This window comes from Gopherus flavomarginatus, chromosome 17 (assembly GCF_025201925.1).
Source record: "Gopherus flavomarginatus isolate rGopFla2 chromosome 17, rGopFla2.mat.asm, whole genome shotgun sequence".
Lineage (NCBI taxonomy): Eukaryota > Metazoa > Chordata > Testudines > Testudinidae > Gopherus > Gopherus flavomarginatus.
In genome coordinates this window covers 9,362,397-9,381,658 of record NC_066633.1, presented here as the reverse complement: position 1 = coordinate 9,381,658, position 19,262 = coordinate 9,362,397, and the positions used below count along the sequence as shown (strand labels likewise).

Here is a 19,262-nt window from a genome sequence, read left to right as displayed (position 1 = left end):
ATTGCCAGAAGCCCACTGCAGTGTTGCCAACTCATGTGATTTTATGATGAGACTTGTGTTTTCCTTTACCTGGGGGACTTTTTTTTTAAACCCTTCCCCACAAATAAGGTCACCCTGCAGTTAAGGCACAAGTGGCTACGAGACAGAACAATACAGCACAGGCCAACCAGCCTGTGGTTTGATCACGTGAGCTTGGATGGGTCACAGAACCTGCGGGGTTCCAGGAGCTTGCAGCAGACAGAAAGTAGTGGGCTGCTCAGCAGCAGTGAGCTGGGTGGCATGGAAGAAGGGATGAGAGAGAGATTGAGAAGGAGGGCAGCGCTGGAGATAGGCAGGGGCACAATCAGGAGGTGCTTTGAAGGTCAGCAGTCTGGACTCTTTGCGGAGAAAAAGGGGAGGCCACAACAGAGGCCATGTGGTCCGAGCAGTGGAACAGGAAGACACTGCGAGGCTGGTTTGGAGCCCAGTCCTCAGCACCTTCAACTCCCAGTGAGATTGATGGATAAAAGTTTAGGAGGAGGCCTTTCAGACTCCTGTGTCCACGTGGTGTTTTCACAGGACCGTTGCTAGAATCCCACTATTAGATTTACGCTGTGCAACAGTGGGCATTCTCGCAGCTCACTGCTGCCTAAACTAAACTCCTGACCCCCATGAAATCAGTGGCAATGGTCCCATTAACTTCACTGGGGGCCGGGACATCACTCCTGCAGTCTACAGCCCCACACAGTCTTCCCACAACTCAGTCACCAGGAATTACTCAGCTCACCTTCCTCTTTCCATACAAGGCGTGCACACCACAGGCCATATGAAGCACAGGTAGGGTGACCAGACAGCAAGTGTGAAAAATCAGGACAGGAGGTGCGGGGTAATAGGAGCCTATATAAGAAAAAGAACCAAAAATCGGGACCGTCTCTATAAAATTGGGAGATCTGGTCATGCTAAACCCAGGCAATGCCCTGCCAAGGCACCTCTGCCCATACAGCCTTGGCCTCTCTGCTGCGGGGAGAGCAATGGGAGAAAGTTCAAGGTGATTGTGGTGGTAGCTTTTCTGAGGTGTCCACTGGCCCGCTGGGAATTAGACTGACACCCCACCAAACTCAAAAGCCAAACTGGGCAGGGTTTGAATCAGTAAGTTGAAGACAGAAGGCTCCATATCACCCTCCCATTCTGCTCAGTCATCCTCTCCCTCACAGCTGGTGTTTAATTCATTGCAAATAAAGCCCGGGCAGCATATGCTCAACTGATTCAATGGCAATTTTATGTGGAGAATTTACCTTAAAAAGTGTAAGGCAGGCTGTCAGACATAGATATTTCTACTGTACCTCTCACCAGAGCGTCTGGAGCAGACAACTACTGTTAAGTCTCACTAGCTGAATCAATGTACTGTGAAAAATGCATGTAGTTGTGTGTGCTGTGAATATTTTAGCTCAGATTTAACTAATTTTTTTAGTAAACACCACACACCTCTAAAATCTTTCTTTATGAAATAAATCCCTACACTTTCCAAAATTACAGAAAAATAGCTAATAACTCTTTCATTCTTACTCAGGTTCCACAAAGGCTTTGCTTCAAGTGGATACTGCTGTGCTTTACTTTACTTCTGGTAAACTAACTTGTATGTATGTCTGGACCAAAATGATACATCTGCCCCACCCCTTCAGCTCTAAAAAATGTTCTGGTCTCAGATAAATGCCAGTTCTTGATGACTTTCCATGAAAGATTTTTTTTCTCAGAACAAGTCCTTCTGGTTTCTGAAAGCTGTGATTAAATAAGGTTTAAGTTACAACATCATCTGACAAATGATCAGACTCGGATATCATGAGGCTATTTTCACTCTGAGAAGGGAATTTTGCTCACTGGACTCCCTCCTTAAAATCATCTATTGGATGCCCAAAATCATGTCCTGGCATGAGCACATCCAATCTTCCCAGTTCTAAGAGCCAATTTTATGGTCTCAGATCCAGCATCTGGCTTCAGACGGAGTAGTCAGTGCTTCTCACCACAATCAGTAACAAAATGAGTTAACCTTGCTCTGGCATGGACAGCATGATCACAACACAGCTATCATTTCCTGTGCAGCACATTCGTCAAGGCTTTTACTGAGCACAAGATTTCCTTCCATTGTTGTGTTTTCGGAGCACCTAAGGTTTCCGCAGTGCTCTACATCAGAGGTTCTCTACCTTTTTCTCTCTGAGGCCCCCCTCAACATGCTATAAAAACTCCAAAGCCCAGCAGGGGTGGGGGACTTGGGGCAGGGACTTGGGCATACACATAGTTTGACTGCTATTTGGGGCGGGGCAGGAGCCAGCGAGGCTCAAGCCACTGCTGCCTGGTGGGGTCCAGGGAGGGAGTGCCACCTCCGCCCCCTCACTCACCTCAGCAGGCCGTCCAGTCTGTCTGAGGGGGGGAAACCAAAAATTATAACTCAAAGGTGGGGGGCTTAGCTCAAAAAATTTGAAAACAGCTCAGGGTACAGGGACGGGCTCACTAGGGGCTGTGTGAGGGCAGGGGGTAGTTCAGGGTGGAGGTAGGGAGTTGCTAGGGGCTGTGTGCAGGTAGGGGGATAGCTGAGGGCACAGGGAGAAGGGTGGTACTAGGGGCTGTGTGTAGGCAGGGGTGTCGCTCAGGGTGTAGGGACGGTGTATTAGGGGCTGTGTGGGGACAGGGGGCAGCTCAGGGTGTGTGGGGTAGCTGGGGCCGTGTGCAGGCAGGGGGGTAGCTCAGAGTACAGGGAGGGAGTACTAGGGTCTGTGTGCAGGCAGGGGGTAGCTCAGGACACTGGGAGGGGATAGCTGGGGCTGTGTGCAGGCAGGGGGTAGCTCAGGGAGCAGGAAGGGGGGTAGCTGGGGGCTGTGTGCAGGCAGGGGATAGCTCAGGGTTCAGGGAGGGGATACTAGGGGCTGTGTGCAGGCAGTGGGTAGCTCAGGACATGGGGAGGGGATAGTTGGGGCTGTGCGCGGGCAGGGGGGTAGCTCAGAATGCAGGGAGGGGGGTAGCTGGGGCTATGCACGGGCAGGGGTGTGAAGGTGCTGCCCATGGGAGCCAGCTGAGGTCACTCAATCAGGGTGAACTGCAAATAAAACGGGGCAGACAAACCCCAAACGCTGGTGGTTATTCCAATACTTAGATTTACCAAGCCAGCACAAAACAGCTTCTATAGTACCTCACTGGTTACTTAGAAGTCCAGTTCCTCTGGGCCGCGTCCACTGGCTCCCTTGACGCCTTCGAGGAGCAGTGGGCGCTGTCCGGGGTTCTCTGCTCGGTGTCCCCGTCAGGTTCCCTCCTTCTGACCCTTTGACCTCACTCCTGTCCCTGTTCTTTTATTAGTTGTCCCCCGAACTCAGTGGGTTCTGTGGCCCTGTGGTTCCTCCCCTTAGGCTGGGGGAGGAGCCTGCCCACTTCCCAGAAACCCAATAGATACTTAGAAGTCCAAACAACGCAGTTCCCTTAAAGTACCCAGCCTCAGACCTCCTCCAGACACAACTGTCAAACATATGATTCCTGAAAATCTTATCTCATCATAGAAAAGGTTCTTCCAATCCCAAAGGATCAGCCATAAACCCAGGTCCAATTATAACTTAGATCTTACCCACAATACACGCTACAGCCAATTCTTATTAACTAAGCTAAAATTTATTAGAAAAGAAAAGAGAGAGTGTTGGTTAAAGGATCAATACACATACAGACTTGAATTCAATTCTTGAGGTTCAGATACATAGTAGAGGTGAGCTTGTAGTTGCCAAAAGTCCTTTTAGAAATAGTCCATAGGTTATAATCCAATGTCCATATTCAGGGTGACTCCAGTCAATGACTGGGGATCTCAATCCTTGTGGCTTAAGGTTTCCCCCTCTTGAAACTCAAAGCAGATCGGAGATGAAGAAGGATCTTGTCCCAGGCTTCTTATACATTTCTAGCAGCCTTTTGGCCTGAGAAAACAATAGGCTTAACTTCTTCTCCCAAACACCTGGCAATTAGCACAGAGTAATTTATCCATTAAACAGTTCAGATACAGGTTACCACAACCTTCAAAGAGACACATAGACAATAATACTATTTCACTTGAGTATCATCATAAATGCTAATATTCCTTTTTTGATCTTTGAATTAAAACTATAGCAATAGACAAGACTTGTTTGCTGGCATCCCAAGACCTGAGCAAACATCTACCCTTCTACCTCTAACAATGCAGACTTGCATTTCAAAGCTCTATTCATTTACATATCTTCCTAACCAGTTCTTAAGGTTCACCCATGGGTCAGGTCAGTCGGTGAGGTGAGTTAATTAACTCTTTCTGGCACTGTCACCTTTCAATGAGATATTATATTATACTCATAGCATCACAAAGGGGTAGCTCAGGGAGCAGGGAGGGGGTAGCTGGGGCTGTGTTCAGGCAGGGGACACCTCAGGGAGCAGGGAGGGGGGTAGCTCAGGGTGCAGGGAGGGAGTAGCTGGCGCTTTATGCAGGCAGGGGGATAGCTCAGGACACAGGCAGGGAGGGGATGGCTGGGGCTGTATGCAGGCAGAGGGGTAGCTCAGAGTGCAGGGAGGGGGTACTAGGGACTGTGTGGAGGCAGGGGAGCAGCTCAGATTGCAGGGAGAGGGGTAGCTGGGGCTGTGTGCGGGCAGGGGGTAGCTCAGGGTGCAGGAAGGGAGTAGCTGGCGCTGTGTGCAGGCAGCGGGTAGTTCAGGACACTGGGAGGGGGTACTAGGGGCTGTGTGCAGGCAGGGTGGTAGCTCAGGGAGCTGGGAGGGGATAGCTGGGACTGTGTGCAGGCAGGGGATAGCTCAAGGTGCAGGAAGAGAGGTATTAAGGGCTGTGCACTGGGAGGACTCCCCAGCGGTCCCTGTTCCCGGAGGGGTCTGCCAGCCGTGGAGCCAGGTCTCCCCAAACAGAGGGCTCTTACCAGCTGCCTTTGTGGGAGCAAAGAGGGCTGGGAGCTAAGGAGCAGCTTCAACCCAGGGAACCAGCAGGAGAGGAAAGAACACTGCTGCTGCCTACTCCATGGCATCATCCATACCAGTGTTGGGTCTAAACTTTTGGTGAACTTTGGGGAGCCAAAACACACCCAGACTGACTGTCTCTGCATAATCCTTCCTGAACCCTTTTGAACAAAGCACTGACCTGCAAACTACTCATGACACCCCCTTTCCCTAGTAGCCATTAGCCTTTATCTCTATGCATTTACTTGTTAACTTGCTTTTCCTGTAAAATCTTGATTAATTATGCATGACCATTATCTTTTGTTAATCACTTTGTTTACTTCTGTGTATAAATATTGATGCTCACCCCTAATAAAGGGGCCACACTTAATCTAAAGCTTTTTAAAGCTAAGGATAGTGTGAGCCCGTTGATCAACGCATTGGTGTCTGGTCTCTGACAGAATTGTGTGCCCCATACCAACTCCGCACGAACTCGGGTGCTGAAGAGGTAAGTGAGGACTTGCTTTATTACCTAACAATTTGGGGGCTCGTCCGGGATTCCTTCTGGTGCGGTACCTCTGTCCAGTGGTCAGACCACTCATATATGAATTGGCAAGGCGCCACAGGAGATTTCTCCCAGCCAATTCAATATTGAGGGGTCGTGTATTGGACAGCAGGGTAAACGCCAGTTGGAGGGCTCCTGTCAAACACCATGGGTCAAGGGACTAGCGTGCCTCTTAAAAGTCCGTTGGGGATTGTAAATAAGTTATGGAACGAAGGGAAACTCCCAGTACAGACAGGAATGTCTAGGAAGAAGTTGTACACACTATGTGTAAGGAATTGGACTGGGTATACCGCGGTATTGGCCGACCCGGAGATAAGGTGGCCTTCGTATGGCTCTTTCGAACAGGCTGCCTTAAGAGGAGTAAAGAGCCAGATCGAAAAAGACCATCCGGGACAGTTATGTTACTGGCTTTGTTGGAACACAGCAGCAGAGCTGTGAAAATCTTTAAAAATTATGGCAGTCAGGTACTCTCCCGAAAGTGAACCCCCTCCAGGTTATTTCGATGAAGGGTGTAAACCACGGCGTGTTTTGACTCGTCAGCTGGTCCCCTCTGCACCTGCCCCTATTCCTCCGCAGGGGGACTCTCTCCATGTAGCAGAGGGGAATCTGCAGAATCCCAAATTGAAATTTCTGCAGAAGGATGAGGAGGAAATGGAGGGGCAAACCTCGGGAGAAGTAGTTACTAGGCTAATGTCCAAACAGATACAGCAGGGTGCATGCCCCCCCCTGAGAATAGCCCAGAAAATGTCCCCGTCAAATCTCTTGCAAGTAATAAAAGTATAGTTAGAAAGATGCCTTTACAGGTGCACCACCAGCTCAGCCCATTCCCCAGGCCTGAATCAACTACGGGAAACAGCAGCAGCCGCAGCAAACTCAGCCTCCTCAATGACGGTACCCCGGGGGCGAAGACAAACAATGTGATGGTCTTATTTCCTTAATGTCTTTAGCCGGCTCCTTTCTCACTTTCTCCCCTCCCAGCAAAGAGCCTCGTTTAACCCTTTCAGTCCAGGGACTGCCTGTCTCTTTCCTCATTGATACTGGGGCTACTTTCTCTCTTTTAAATCATGCCCCCTCTCCCTGGCTATCCTCTGAGGTTAAAACTGCGACTGGGGTGGAGGGCAACCCACAGTCTCTGGAACTCACTTTGCCTTTAAATGTTATTTATGCTGATAAATGTTTTCCTCACCGTTTTCTTTTTTCCCCAGCTTGTCCGATCCCTTTAATGGGCCGGGATTTACTCTGTAAGCTTAAGGCTACTTTAACCTGCACTCCTGAAGGGGTAGGATTATTGATGACAGTGTTAGGAGATTCGGCCCCTACTCAGGGTAATTGGAAAACACCCCCCTCTCTCTCCCCTGACCTCACTGACTTGCCTTCAACCCTCTGGGGAATTTCTGACACTGATGTTGGCCTGCTCCTTTCGGCAGAGCCCGTAAGGATTCAGGTGAAGCCTTCCTTAACCCCCCCGTCAGTCCCTCAATACCCCCTGTCGCTGGAAGCCCGGGAGGGCATCTGCCCCATTATCAAGGGATTCATTGCACAAAAGCTAGTCCGCCCTCAGCGCACTCCCTGTAACACCCCTATACTGCCTGTCAAAAAGCCTCCTAAAAAGGACGGAGACCCTGTTCGTTGGCACTTTGTACAGGATCTACAAGTTGTTAATCAGTATGTGGTCCCTCTTCATGCAGTAGTTCCTGACCCAGCTACTATCATCAGCCAAATCCCCTGGGATGCTAAGTGGTTCACTGTTATTAACTTAAAATCAGCTTTTTTCAGCATTCCTGTGCACCCAGACTCTCAGTATCTCTTTGGTTTCACCTGGGAGGGACAAAGTTATGTCTGGCAACGACTTCCTCAAGGCTACAGAGACAGCCCCACGATTTTCAGCCAGTGCCTCCGCCACGACTTGGAAGGTTTCACCAGTCCACAGGGATCCACATTGGTCCTATACGTAAATGACATCCTATTAGGTAATCGCGAAAAAGCTGCCCTCCGCATCGATGGTAAGGCACTTTTATTATACCTACACACCAGAGGCCACAAGGTAGACCCTAAAAAGATTCAGTGGGTCACACAAAAGGTCCGATATCTGGGCTTCCTGTTAACCCCAGAGGGAAGACAGATGAACCCAGCCCGCATAAAAACTATTCAAAACTGCCCTCTACCGAACACCAAGAAACAACTTCGAGGTTTCTTAAAATTAATTGGCTTCTGTCGCCCCTGGTTGCCGTCCTGCGGGGAGTTAAGCAAACCGCTCCACCGACTCACTGCTAACCTTGCTCCTGACCCTTTGCAGTGGTCCCCGGACACTATTCAAGCCTTTCAGTTACTCAAGGACAGTGTGGCCTCCTCCATGTCTCTCCGCCCCCCCAATTACAGCAAACCCTTTCACCTTTTTGTCCACGAGAGGGGCGGAATTGCTAGTGGTGTCCTTACCCAGCTGAGCGGGCCCCACCATTTCCCGCTTGCTTTTTACTCTCAGCAAATCGACCCTGTCGCTCAGGGAACCCCATCCTGCACCCGAACTCTGGCAGCAGCTGCCCTGCTGATCACAAAGGCAAAGAGCCTAACCCTGGGTCATTTTACCACGGTTTGGACCTCTCATGCCTTGTCAGCCCTTCTGCGTAGGGGCACAACCCAAGTCTTTTCGGCCCATCGTCAGCAACAGCTAGAGGCCAAACTCTTAGAAGACACTAACCTAATTTTTGAAAGGTGTGGACCCCTTAATCCAGCTACCTTGCTTCCTGACCTGCCAGTCCTCCAGGATCAGCACAACTGTGTGAAAGTAGTTTACAGCATCTTACAGATAAGAGACAACCTGTTTGACGTGCCACTGGACAACCCCGATTGCATCCTCTTCTCGGACGGAAGCTCCTTCTATGTTAATGGCAAGCGTTTCACTGGTTATGCTGTCACCTCTAAATGGGACATTCAAAAAGCCGCCTCACTGCCAGGCAACTGGGGAGCCCAAGCCTCTGAACTCTATGCCCTGGCCCGAGCTTGCCAGTTGGCCGCTGGTAAGACCGTTACCATTTTTACTGATAGCAAATATGCTTTTGGAGTTGTGCATTGTCATATCCACCTCTGGAAGTTTCGAGGTTTCCAGACAGCTGCCGGTAAACCCATTCAGCACCTCCCCCTCATCCACAAGCTTTTGGACGCCCTCCAAAAACCCTCTGTCCTGGCTGTAGTTCACTGCCGGGCCCATACTAAAGATAGTAGCCCCGTTACCCGTGGGAATGCCCTGGCTGACGCCTCCGCTAAGAAGGCTGCCACCTTACCTTTAGCCATGCCCACATTGGCTATTGCAGCCTCCTCCTTTACTCCACCGCACCCCGTACCAGTACCCACTGCTAAACTACAATCGTGGGAAAGCCTCGGGGCCACTCTGGTCAAAGGGACCTGGCTTATGCCAGATGGCCGAGCCTGCCTCCCTCGCTCCACATACCCCGTGGCAGTTCGCTGGCACCATGATAAAGGGGGTCACTACGGCACGCACGCCCTCGTGAACACCATCGCTCGCTTTTGGTATGCTCCAGGCATTCAACCCTATTGCCTATCAATAGTGAAAGCATGCAGCACATGTCAGCGTAATGGACCTGCTCCACCTCTTAACAAAATTAAGGGTGGAAAACCTCCGCCTGCTGCTCCATTTCAACATCTTCAAATTGACTTTGCAGATATGCCAAAGGCTTTTGGAAAAAAGCACCTCCTTGTTTTGGTTTGCCCTCTAACTTCCTGGGTCGAAGCTTTTCCTACTGCTAATTGTACTGCTGCCACAGTGGCAAAAATTCTCCTTAGAAACATTGTACCCCGTTTTGGCATCCCTCTTGTGCTCGACTCAGATCGCGGACCTCACTTTACTGGTCATGTCCTTGGCCGTTTAAAACAAGGACTGGGCATTTCACACTCCTTTCATACACCCTACCACCCCCAGTCTAGCGGGAAAGTTAAGCGTATAAATAGGGAACTTAAGTTTACATTGGCTAAATACTGTCAGGAAACAGGATTAAAGTGGCCTCAGGTACTTCCCTTGGTCCTGTTTCACCTTTGTACTCGCCCAACCCGCGCATTGGGATTATCCCCCTTTGAACTGCTCTATAAACACCCCCCCTTTCAAAGGCGGGGCGCTACCACGTGCTGATGTTTCACTATTGGGAGGGGATCATTTAACCGCGTGTCAGTTTCTCTCCCTACAGGCTCGCCTCCGTACCCTTTGGAAAGCCTCGCAGTTTTCCCAGACCGTGCCGCTGGAGGAACAAATCCACCCGTTCCAACCAGGGGACTTCGTCTGGGCCAAAAAGTTCGTTCGTAACGACATCCTCCAGCCAAGGTTTACTGGACCCCACCAGGTTCTTTTAACAACCCAGACTGCAGTGTTCCTGGAAGGACGCAAATCTTGAATCCACCACTCCCACGTCAAGCCAGCCGTAGTGGACCACAGTGACGGACCAGCAGCTCTTGTCACCACTGAGAACACTGCCTTCGACCAGTGGACCAGCTTACCTCTCTCAGACATTAGACTTAAATTGACTCAAAAAAAATAAGAGAACCCTTTATTCTGACAACTGTATGTTTTTTTTTATGCTTTTTTAGTTTATTTTCTGCTTATGAAAAATGCTGTGTTTTTGTAAATGACACCTACTCTAACACTTTTCAACGTACCAAACACCTAAGGAAAATGGCTAAAAACTACTCCTCTGGCCAGCCACCTTATGATTGGTGGGGAGCCTTATAAAATTGGCTGCCCGGATTTGGGTGGGTTAAAAAAAAAAAACTCTTGGTGGGTGTTGTTGGGGCCATAGTAGTCCTTATAATACTGTGTTGCTGTATTCAGTGTGTCCCCTCCCTCATAAACTCATGTAAGTCAGTTTATTCTTTTCCCACTTCAGCTAAAAGCCTTACTCTCTTCAAATTGGCCCAGGCTAAAATTGCCAAGCGGCCCTTAAGATCTTAAAATAGGGTGTAGCTTTTTAATTAATAGTTATCTCAAAGCTACAAATGGAGGAATGTTGGGTCTAAACTTTTGGTGAACTTTGGGGAGCCAAAACACACCCAGACTGACTGTCTCTGCATAATCCTTCCTGAACCCTTTTGAACAAAGCACTGACCTGCAAACTACTCATGACACCCCCTTTCCCTAGTAGCCATTAGCCTTTATCTCTATGCATTTACTTGTTAACTTGCTTTTCCTGTAAAATCTTGATTAATTATGCATGACCATTATCTTTTGTTAATCACTTTGTTTACTTCTGTGTATAAATATTGATGCTCACCCCTAATAAAGGGGCCACACTTAATCTAAAGCTTTTTAAAGCTAAGGATAGTGTGAGCCCGTTGATCAACGCATTGGTGTCTGGTCTCTAACAGAATTGTGTGCCCCATACCAACTCCGCACGAACTCGGGTGCTGAAGAGGTAAGTGAGGACTTGCTTTATTACCTAACACCAGCAGCTGCCCCGCAGTACCCAGCTCCAGCTTCCCAACTCCGGCCTGGCTGGGGGTGAGCAGAGGAGTGGGAGCGCTGCTGCCCCCAGGACTGCCGTGATCTCACGCTGCAGGAGGAGGGAGAGGCAATGCCCTCCATATCCCCAACTCTGCTCATGCGGTCAGGGCTTCTGCCCCACAGGGAGCACCAAGGCTTGCGGCTCTGGAATTCAGCCCCATGCCTCCACCAGCTTCAGTCCCGTGGGAGCGCCAGAGATCGGGGCGTCAGCCGCTGGGGCCTGTGGCCCCCTTGAAAGGGCTTGCAGACTCCCTGTTGAGAACCGCTGCTCTACATGAATAAATAAATACATTAAAAAAATAGGGCCAAATTCTCTGCTGGAATAAATGAGTGAATCTCCATTGGAGTCAATGGAGCTGCACCTGTTTACACTAGCAAAAGAATCTGGCCGATTGCCCTGCCCTAAAAGTGCTGATACAGCAGAAGCTGCCACAGTGAAAGTGACATTGAGCCAAATAAGAGAACAGGAATCAGGAAGACAGTTCTTGAATCTCACAGCTGTCCCGATTTACCAAAAATAGGGACCATTATTGTGCTGGGTTTTTTTAAATTCACGTTTGATGTTAAATATCGTCCCCCTTTTCTCTCCTCCAAATGGCAGAGAGACTCAAGGGAGGTGGGACTGGTCAGCAAAGAGGAAATCCATTGTTGGGATACAGAACAAGGCTCCACCTCAAACACAGCCAGAAGGAACTGTATCAGCGGGGTGGCGGTGTTAGTCTGGATCTGTAAAAAGCGACAAAGAGTCCTGTGGCACCTTATAGAGCCCAGGGGTTGGCAACCTTTCAGACGTGGTGGGCAAAGTCTTCATTTATTCACTCTGATTTAAGGTTTCAGGTGCCAGTAATACATTTTAATGTTTTTAGAAGTTCTCTTTCTATAAGTCTATAATATATAACTAAACTATTTTTGTATGTAAAGTAAATAAGATTTTTAAAATGTTTAAGAAGCTTCATTTAAAATTAAATTAAAATGCAGAGCCCCCCGGACCAGTGGCCAGGACCCGGGCAGTGTGAGTGCCACTGAAAATCAGCTTGCGTGCCACCTTCGGCATGTGTGCCAGAGGTTGCCTACCCCGTTATAGACTAACAGACTATTGGAACATAAGCTTTCCTGGGTGAATACTCACTTTGTCAGAAGGAACTGTGACCCTGACAGGCCAGCTCAGGTCAGAGCAATAGGCCAATTCACTTGTGTGTGAATATCAAAGAAATGTTAAGTGACCTAAATTCACTCGAGTGTTAATTTCATTCAAAGGAAATCTGAATGATATTGACTTCACTTATCTGTAACCTGCTGAATGCTATTGCATGACATTATATATATCTATACTTAATTAACCCTAGATCAAAAGTGTGTAGTAGTATTAAGATGAGAATTTACTTTTTCTATGTGTAAACTTCATGAAACTAATGGAATGTTCCTTTTAATGGCAGGCCTTTGCAGGATATATATACTTGTAACTAAATAAACAAACATTAAATGCAGATGAAGCCTTAGGGGGATGCAAATGAAGAAGAGGCTAGCTTCAAAGCAAACGGTCATTGGTGTAATGATTGAAGGTCAAAGATTCAAGATGCATTCCTCACTCACATCAGCAAAGGAAACCGTCATGGGGAAAATCATGGACAAATTGCTTTCTGTGTGAAAAAAAAAAACTATAAATAAGGATTCAGGGAATGATCTTGTGTCTCTGAACTATTTGGATACTCACACAGAAGCATTCCAGATGCCAGGCAGAGATCCCCAATGTTATTTTGGGTAACCCTGAGAGACTGAAGGAAAACTAGCAGATTACTTTGTTAGTCTCTAAGGTGCCACAAGTATTCCTGTTTTTTTGCGGATACAGACTAAGGGTACGTCTTCACTACCCGCTGTATCGGCGGGTTACAATCGATTGCTCGGGGATCGATATATCGCGTCTCATCTAGACGCGATATATCGATCCCCGAACGGGCTTATATCGAATCCGTAACTCCACTAACCTGAACGGAGTTGCGGAATCGACAGGGGGAGCCGCGGACATCGATCCTGCGCCGTGAGGACAGTGAGTAATTCGATCTTAGATACTTCGACTTCAGCTACGTTATTCACGTAGCTGAAGTTGCATATCTAAGATCCATTTTCCCTCATAGTGTAGACCAGCCCTAACACGGCTGCTACTCTGAAACCTAGCAGATTACTACATCTCTACTACCAGTTTGGATTTACAAACTTGCACTCATAGACTCATAGACGCATAGGTCAGAAGGGACCAATATGATCATCTAGTCTGACCTCCTGCACAAGGCAGGCCACAGAACCCTACCCATCCACTTTTATAACAACCCCTAACCCAGGACTGAGTTATTGAAATCCTCAAAATTGGTTTGAAGACCTCAAACTGCAGAGAATCCACCAGCAAGCGACCCATGCCCCACGCTGCAGGGGAAGGCGAAAAACCTCCAGGGCCCCTGCCAATCCGCCCTGGAGGAAAATTCCTTCCCAACCCCAAATATGGCGATCAGCTAAACCCTGAGCATGTGGGCAAGACTCACCAGCCAGCACCCAAGAAGGAATTCTCTGCAGTAACTCAGTTCCCATCCCATCCAACATCTCCTCGCAGACCATTGAGCAGACTTATCTGGTGATAATCCAAGATCAATTGCCCAAATTAAACTATCCTATCATAACATCCCCTCCATATACTTATCAAGCTTAGTCTTAAAGCCAGATAAGTCTTTTGCCCCCACTACTTCCCTCAGAAGGCTGTTCCAGAACTTCACTCCCCTAATGGTTAGAAACCTTCGTCTAATTTCAAGTCTAAACTTCCTAATATCCAGTTTATACCCATTCGTCCTCGTGCCTACATTAGTACTAAACTTAAATAATTCCTCTCCCTCCCTAACGTTAACCCCCCTGATATATTTATATAGAGCAAGAATATCCCCCCACAGCCTTCTTTTGGCCAGGCTAAACAAGCCAAGCTCTTTGAGTCTCCTTTCATAAGGCAGGTTTTCCATTCCTCGGATCATCCTAGTAGCCCCTCTCTGGACCTGTTCCAGTTTGAATTCATCCTTCTTGAACATGGGACACCAGAACTGCACACAATATTCCAGATGGGGTCTCACCAGCGCCTTATATAACGGTACTAACCTGGTAATATATTTCACCAGCTTTAACCTCTCAATAATTCTCGTTTTCTTTTCTTAGCTAATAAGCATTTAGTTAGTTTACTAGAGAAATTGGCTGCCTGAGTTCTCTTTGGTGTGAGATTGAGAGCATCCATGGACCTGGGTTAAGTGACTGACCTTTTGGGATTGGGAGTAACCTAATGTAATGTGGTTTTTGGTTTATATAACCTTTCATCATCAAGTCCACTTTGTCTGGGTAGTAAGATAGACTGGAGAGCCTAACAGTTTGTGATTCCATTGTAAGACTAAATTAGTGATCCGGGAGTGCACATTTGTTACTGGCTTGGTGAAATCTAATCACAGAATTTTCCACCAGTTTGGGGTATCTGCCCTATTTTCTGACAGTCTGACCTGAGACTGGCACTCGTAGTTGTGAGCCACTCCAGACAGTGTGACAGGAGCCATGAAGGGTGCCTCTTAATTAGAAGTCTGCCATCCAACTGTGCCTGGCCAGCCCCTGGGATGTCATTAACGCAGCACAGTCCAATCTTAGCAAGGATGAAATGTTTGAAAAACACCTTCCAAGGAACACCTGAGCCTCCAGCAAATGAACATTTCTTGACCTGGCTGCTTTTCGTCTGAGCCTAGAGGAGCAAATAGAAATGAAAAATGTATCTTAATGGAGGACTTTACCCACCCTTACACAAACAGATCCTAATACAGTGTGAAATTCACCCCGTGCAAAGGGCCAGCACAAGGCTAATGCAACACTCAGGACTCCCTTGAGCAGTTTTAGATAGTGTCTAGTCCTTGTGCTGGGCCTTGGCACTGGGGTGAATTTCCACCCCAGTGAAACCCTAATTCTTCCTACTGGAAAATTGCCCAAAGGAATCAACTTACTGTACACGATCCTTCGCAAGGAATACCAGCAAAAAGAATGACCTCCAAAGCAACTCAAACCCGGTGTTTAAGGATTGTTGGGCCACTAAAAAATAGCTACTAAGGACCAGATGCCAAAGTTAGACATTATGAAACCCGCTGAGGTATGTCTACACTACAGATGGGGACGAGCTTCCCAGCTCAGGCAGACAGACACATGCTAGCTCAGCTTGAGCTAGCAGGCTAAAAATAGCTGTGTGGATATTGGGGCTGGGCAGAGACTCGGGCTAGCCACCTGAGCTCAGACACAGAGGATCTGGACCAGGGTCCACATTGCTATTTTTAGCATGCTAGCCCGCGCTCAGTTAGTGCAAATCTGACTACCCAGACTGGCTGCCAGCTGCAATGTAAATATACCCTTCGAAAACATACCTGGGATCTGCAATTCAAAGCTCTCCATTAGCCTGGGAGTGCATGAGCAAACTCACACTGGATACTGCATGTGATGTGCCAAACGTCCCCTGAGGACGAGAGAATCAACAGCATCTGCCACTGCCGGGGAGCCCATTTCATAACCACATCAGTGCTGTTAGTGTAATATCTAACTATGGCAGCCTCCTAAGTCTTGGATCAAGTGGGGGAAAATCATCATAGGGAATAGCTATAAAACGTCAGGAGAGAAAATCTCGCAAAACACTGGCCAACACTCATTTACCTGTTTTATAGCAACCAGCACTACAACTCCCCAGCATTTATAGTGAGTGTGATGCCAGCAGACCAGTTGCCAGCTCTTGCCAAGGCTTCGGCCTCAGCTGAGCACTGACAAATTCATTGCTGGAAAACAGTCTGTTTCACTTGTGTGTTAACATGAGTAAAATGGGTACTGGACTTATAACTAAGGCTGTCGTGGAGGTCAACGAGTCTGTCGTGGAGGTCACGGAGGGACAGCACACAGAGCCACTTGTCCCTCCCCGACCCCCCATGGGCCACAGGGTTGTACTCCGGGAGCGGCGTGGGGCTGGGGCAGGCAGGGAGCCTGCCTTAGCCTGGCTGCACTGCTGACCGGGAGCCACCTGAGGTAAGTGCTGCCCAGTGGGAGCAGGCATCCCCTCCCAAACACCAACCCCCAGCCCCCTCCAGAAGCCAGCACCCCGTGCCCCTTCCTGCACCTAGAACCCGCTGCCTCAGCCCTAAGCCCCCTTCCAGAGCCAGAATCACATACCCCCTCCTGCACCTGAACCCCCTCCTGCACCTCAACCTCTTGCCCCAGCCCTGAACACCCTCCCAGAGCTTGCACCCCTCACTCACTCCCACACTTCAAACCCCTCAGCCCCAGCCCAGAGCCCGCACCCCGTCCCACACCCCAACCCTCTGCCCCAGCATGGTGAAAGTGTGTGAGATTAGGAGAGAGCAAGTGACAGGGGAAGGGGGATGGAGTGAGCAGGGCGGGGCAGATCCTGGGTTGCACTTAAATTCAAAGTTTTCTTGTGTGTAAAAGGTTTGGAGACCACTGGTGTACAGCAACCAACTGTCACTAAGTTCAGCTTGCCTGGCTGACAAAATAGGCTGGAATGCCCAGGGGACGGTCTGTGACTCCACGGTAAGACTATTATCCTACTTAGGAATTCATACTTGTTACTGGGTTGGTGAAACCTAATTATAGAACATGCAACCTGTTTAGGGTTTCTGCCCTGCTTCTTGCCCTGAGGCTGGCACTCATGGTTATGAGCCACTCCAGACGTGACAGAAAGCATGAAAGGACTCCACATAACGGTATCAGAATCAAGAAACAATAGGGCAAAATGTACCCTTGTCACTGAAGGCTTCACTTGGTCCAACAGGGCTGCCACCAAGAGTTAATAGGGGCCTGCACAATGTTTACTTCTGATGACGATGCATGAGAAAGAAAGAAACCATTCTGATGCTTTGAGACCAGGCTGAGCTTGAAGCTTGAAAGGTGGCAAACTGAATGCATCTGACATAGAAATCATCAAGACAATAACCATTAAACCTCATACGGTCACTTTTACAGCACCAAAGTAAACTGATGTAGCTCCAACAGAGCTATATTGATTTACACCAGCTAAGGTTCTGGCCCAAAGAGTCTCTTTTCAGAGTAGAGCTGCTGGAGTGCAATAAAATAAAACAATTCATGGAGTTCCAACCAAAGGAACAACTTAACAGCAACCCTCTGCCCTCAGTTCAAACCCGGCTCTCAAAAATCTCATGCAATTAGTATGTTAATTACGTCCTTTAGAGAATATACTAATGCCCTAGCTTGAATGACTGGAGGATTGTTAAAAAAGTCTACCTAAGAGGCTTGAATTTATCTGCATGTAATCAAATATTTTTTAATGGCCAAAAGATGAGCTAAAGCACGTACACTTTTGACCTCTTAAGACTAGAATCCTTAAAGTTCACTACAATAAAGAGAAAGAGCAAGCTCAGAAGAAAACACTGTATGTGATTCAAGGTTTAGAAAATAAGCTCTAGGAGGGAAGAACAAGGTATTTTCAGTCTGGATACAAGGACAAGGGATGTGATAAATCCAAGAGTTCTCAGGGAATTTAAGACTGAAGGTGGCTGAGTTATTAACAAAAATACCCAGTGTCTCAATATAACCAGCTATTATTCCAGAGGGCAGCAATGTTAACAAGGTGCTACAGATGGTCCTAATTACAGACTAATCAGCCTTTTGGTATCAAGTACCTTAGTTACAGGAACTGCCAGACTGGATCAGATCTATGGTGCAGCTAATGCAGCATCCTGTCTCTGAAACTGGCCAGTACTAAATGCCTCAGAGTAAGGTTCAAGTAATCCAATAGTGGACAATTACAAAATAACCAGTCTATAGAAGGAATTTCTTCCTAACCTCCATCAGTTAGTGGCTGTTATAAAGAGACACAAGAACAACTAATTATTCTCACGACAGAATCAGCTTTGGACATAGACCAGTCAGCAAAGACGAACTGTCCATGGACCATTTACAGACATTCACCAATTATTCTAGGAAAGTTACAGGACGATCAAACTTTTTCTCTAATAAAGTAAAGTATAAAGTTTTATTTGTAGAACAAAGACACTGATATATTATTAACACAGATTTATATGTAACAAGAGGTTCAAGCATACAGCTGCTTTATCTTCTGAACAGACTGTTTCCACCAACCCTCCCAGCGCTGAGCTTTCATTAGCTGGGCTGTGTTTTCCTCCTTAATCTTGGCAAACTCCTCTTCCAGCTTATGCTTATATTTCTGAACAAATAACCAAAAAGAAGAGACTGGTTAAAATCAGATATACCTGCCATTTCTTTTAGTTTCTAACTCCATGCCCTGCCCTGCTGCTTCAAATGATTTGTGTACAGGCCACTTATTTTCCACATTTCACAATAGAGCTATACAGGTATTTAATTATTCATTGCTTTCTTTTCTTTCCTTTATTTAATGGGTACTGAAACAAACAAAATAAATATTTAAGTTTTGCTTTTAAGTATACATTGGGTTACAGTGTAAGATGCTCTGTCCCACCTCAATGAGTTCATATGAGTAAAGATCTACCTGTTCTAGAAGGGGGAAGGGCTCTAAGTCTCAAATCTGCTTTTGTCCTAGAACTCACTAAGGCAGAGAGATGAGCTAAACTGTGGGACGAAGCTGCTCTGAGGTACATGACCTAGACAGGATGGGGAAGCTGTGAACCTTCTACTATCATTAAAACCTCCAGACCAAACAAATGAGTTCTTGTTCTAAAAATGAAAACTGTTTTCTTGAACCTACACTTCATTGTTTCATTTTGCCTTACCAATATGTATTTTATTGTGCAGTATGTATGTACTCTATGATATATACATTGATTAATATTACTCACATACATCTATGCATACACCATGCCTACCTCACAGGAGTGTTTTGAGGCAAGTGCTTCATTATCATTACTACATATATAAAACTGACACAGTTTTATGGTCTTGCTACCTCTGCCGTAATATACATATTTTGTACTCTCCATACAAAATGTTTGTTGAAATAAAGTCATTTCCACAACCGGCCCAGCAACGTTGATCTTTTACTCCCATGAGGGCTTAAAGCACCTTTCCCCAGCTGCTGATTTTGCTGTTCTTTGAGCTATTTGCAATGTGAGTTGGAGGGCTTTGAAGTAGTCTGGAATAGAATCCGTTCATTTTTCCTACTGGCCAAAGTGACAAGAGGGTGACCCTACTAGTGACAGAAAGAGAAATCTGAGTTGACTCAGGATTTAGGATAGAAATGGGAATGGATCTTAC

At 47.3% G+C, this 19,262-nt stretch overlaps 2 protein-coding genes across 4 annotated transcripts in view; both read right to left on the bottom strand.

Moving 5' to 3' along the window:
* Window positions 1–15,454, bottom strand: part of GBGT1 (globoside alpha-1,3-N-acetylgalactosaminyltransferase 1 (FORS blood group)) — a 29,184-nt gene extending 13,730 nt beyond the window's left edge. Inside the window, exons 1-3 of one of the 3 annotated variants that reach the window (XM_050926801.1) lie at window positions 15,416–15,454; window positions 14,516–14,748; window positions 767–876 (exon numbers count right to left, since the gene is read on the bottom strand). The gene's annotated coding sequence lies outside the window, so the exon portion shown is untranslated. Of the gene's footprint in view, window positions 1–766; window positions 877–3,163; window positions 3,416–14,515; window positions 14,749–15,415 lie in introns of those variants that run through there. The other 2 variants (XM_050926799.1, XM_050926800.1) reach the window with 2 other exon arrangements.
* A 1,510-nt stretch (window positions 15,455–16,964) lies between these two features.
* CCDC180 (coiled-coil domain containing 180) overlaps window positions 16,965–19,262 on the bottom strand; it is a 44,706-nt gene continuing 42,408 nt past the window's right edge. Inside the window, exons 38-39 of the mRNA XM_050926772.1 lie at window positions 18,116–18,237; window positions 16,965–17,871 (exon numbers count right to left, since the gene is read on the bottom strand). Coding sequence (XP_050782729.1) covers window positions 17,865–17,871; window positions 18,116–18,237 — 129 coding nt within the window. The 3' untranslated portion in view covers window positions 16,965–17,864. The remainder of the gene's footprint in view (window positions 17,872–18,115; window positions 18,238–19,262) is intronic.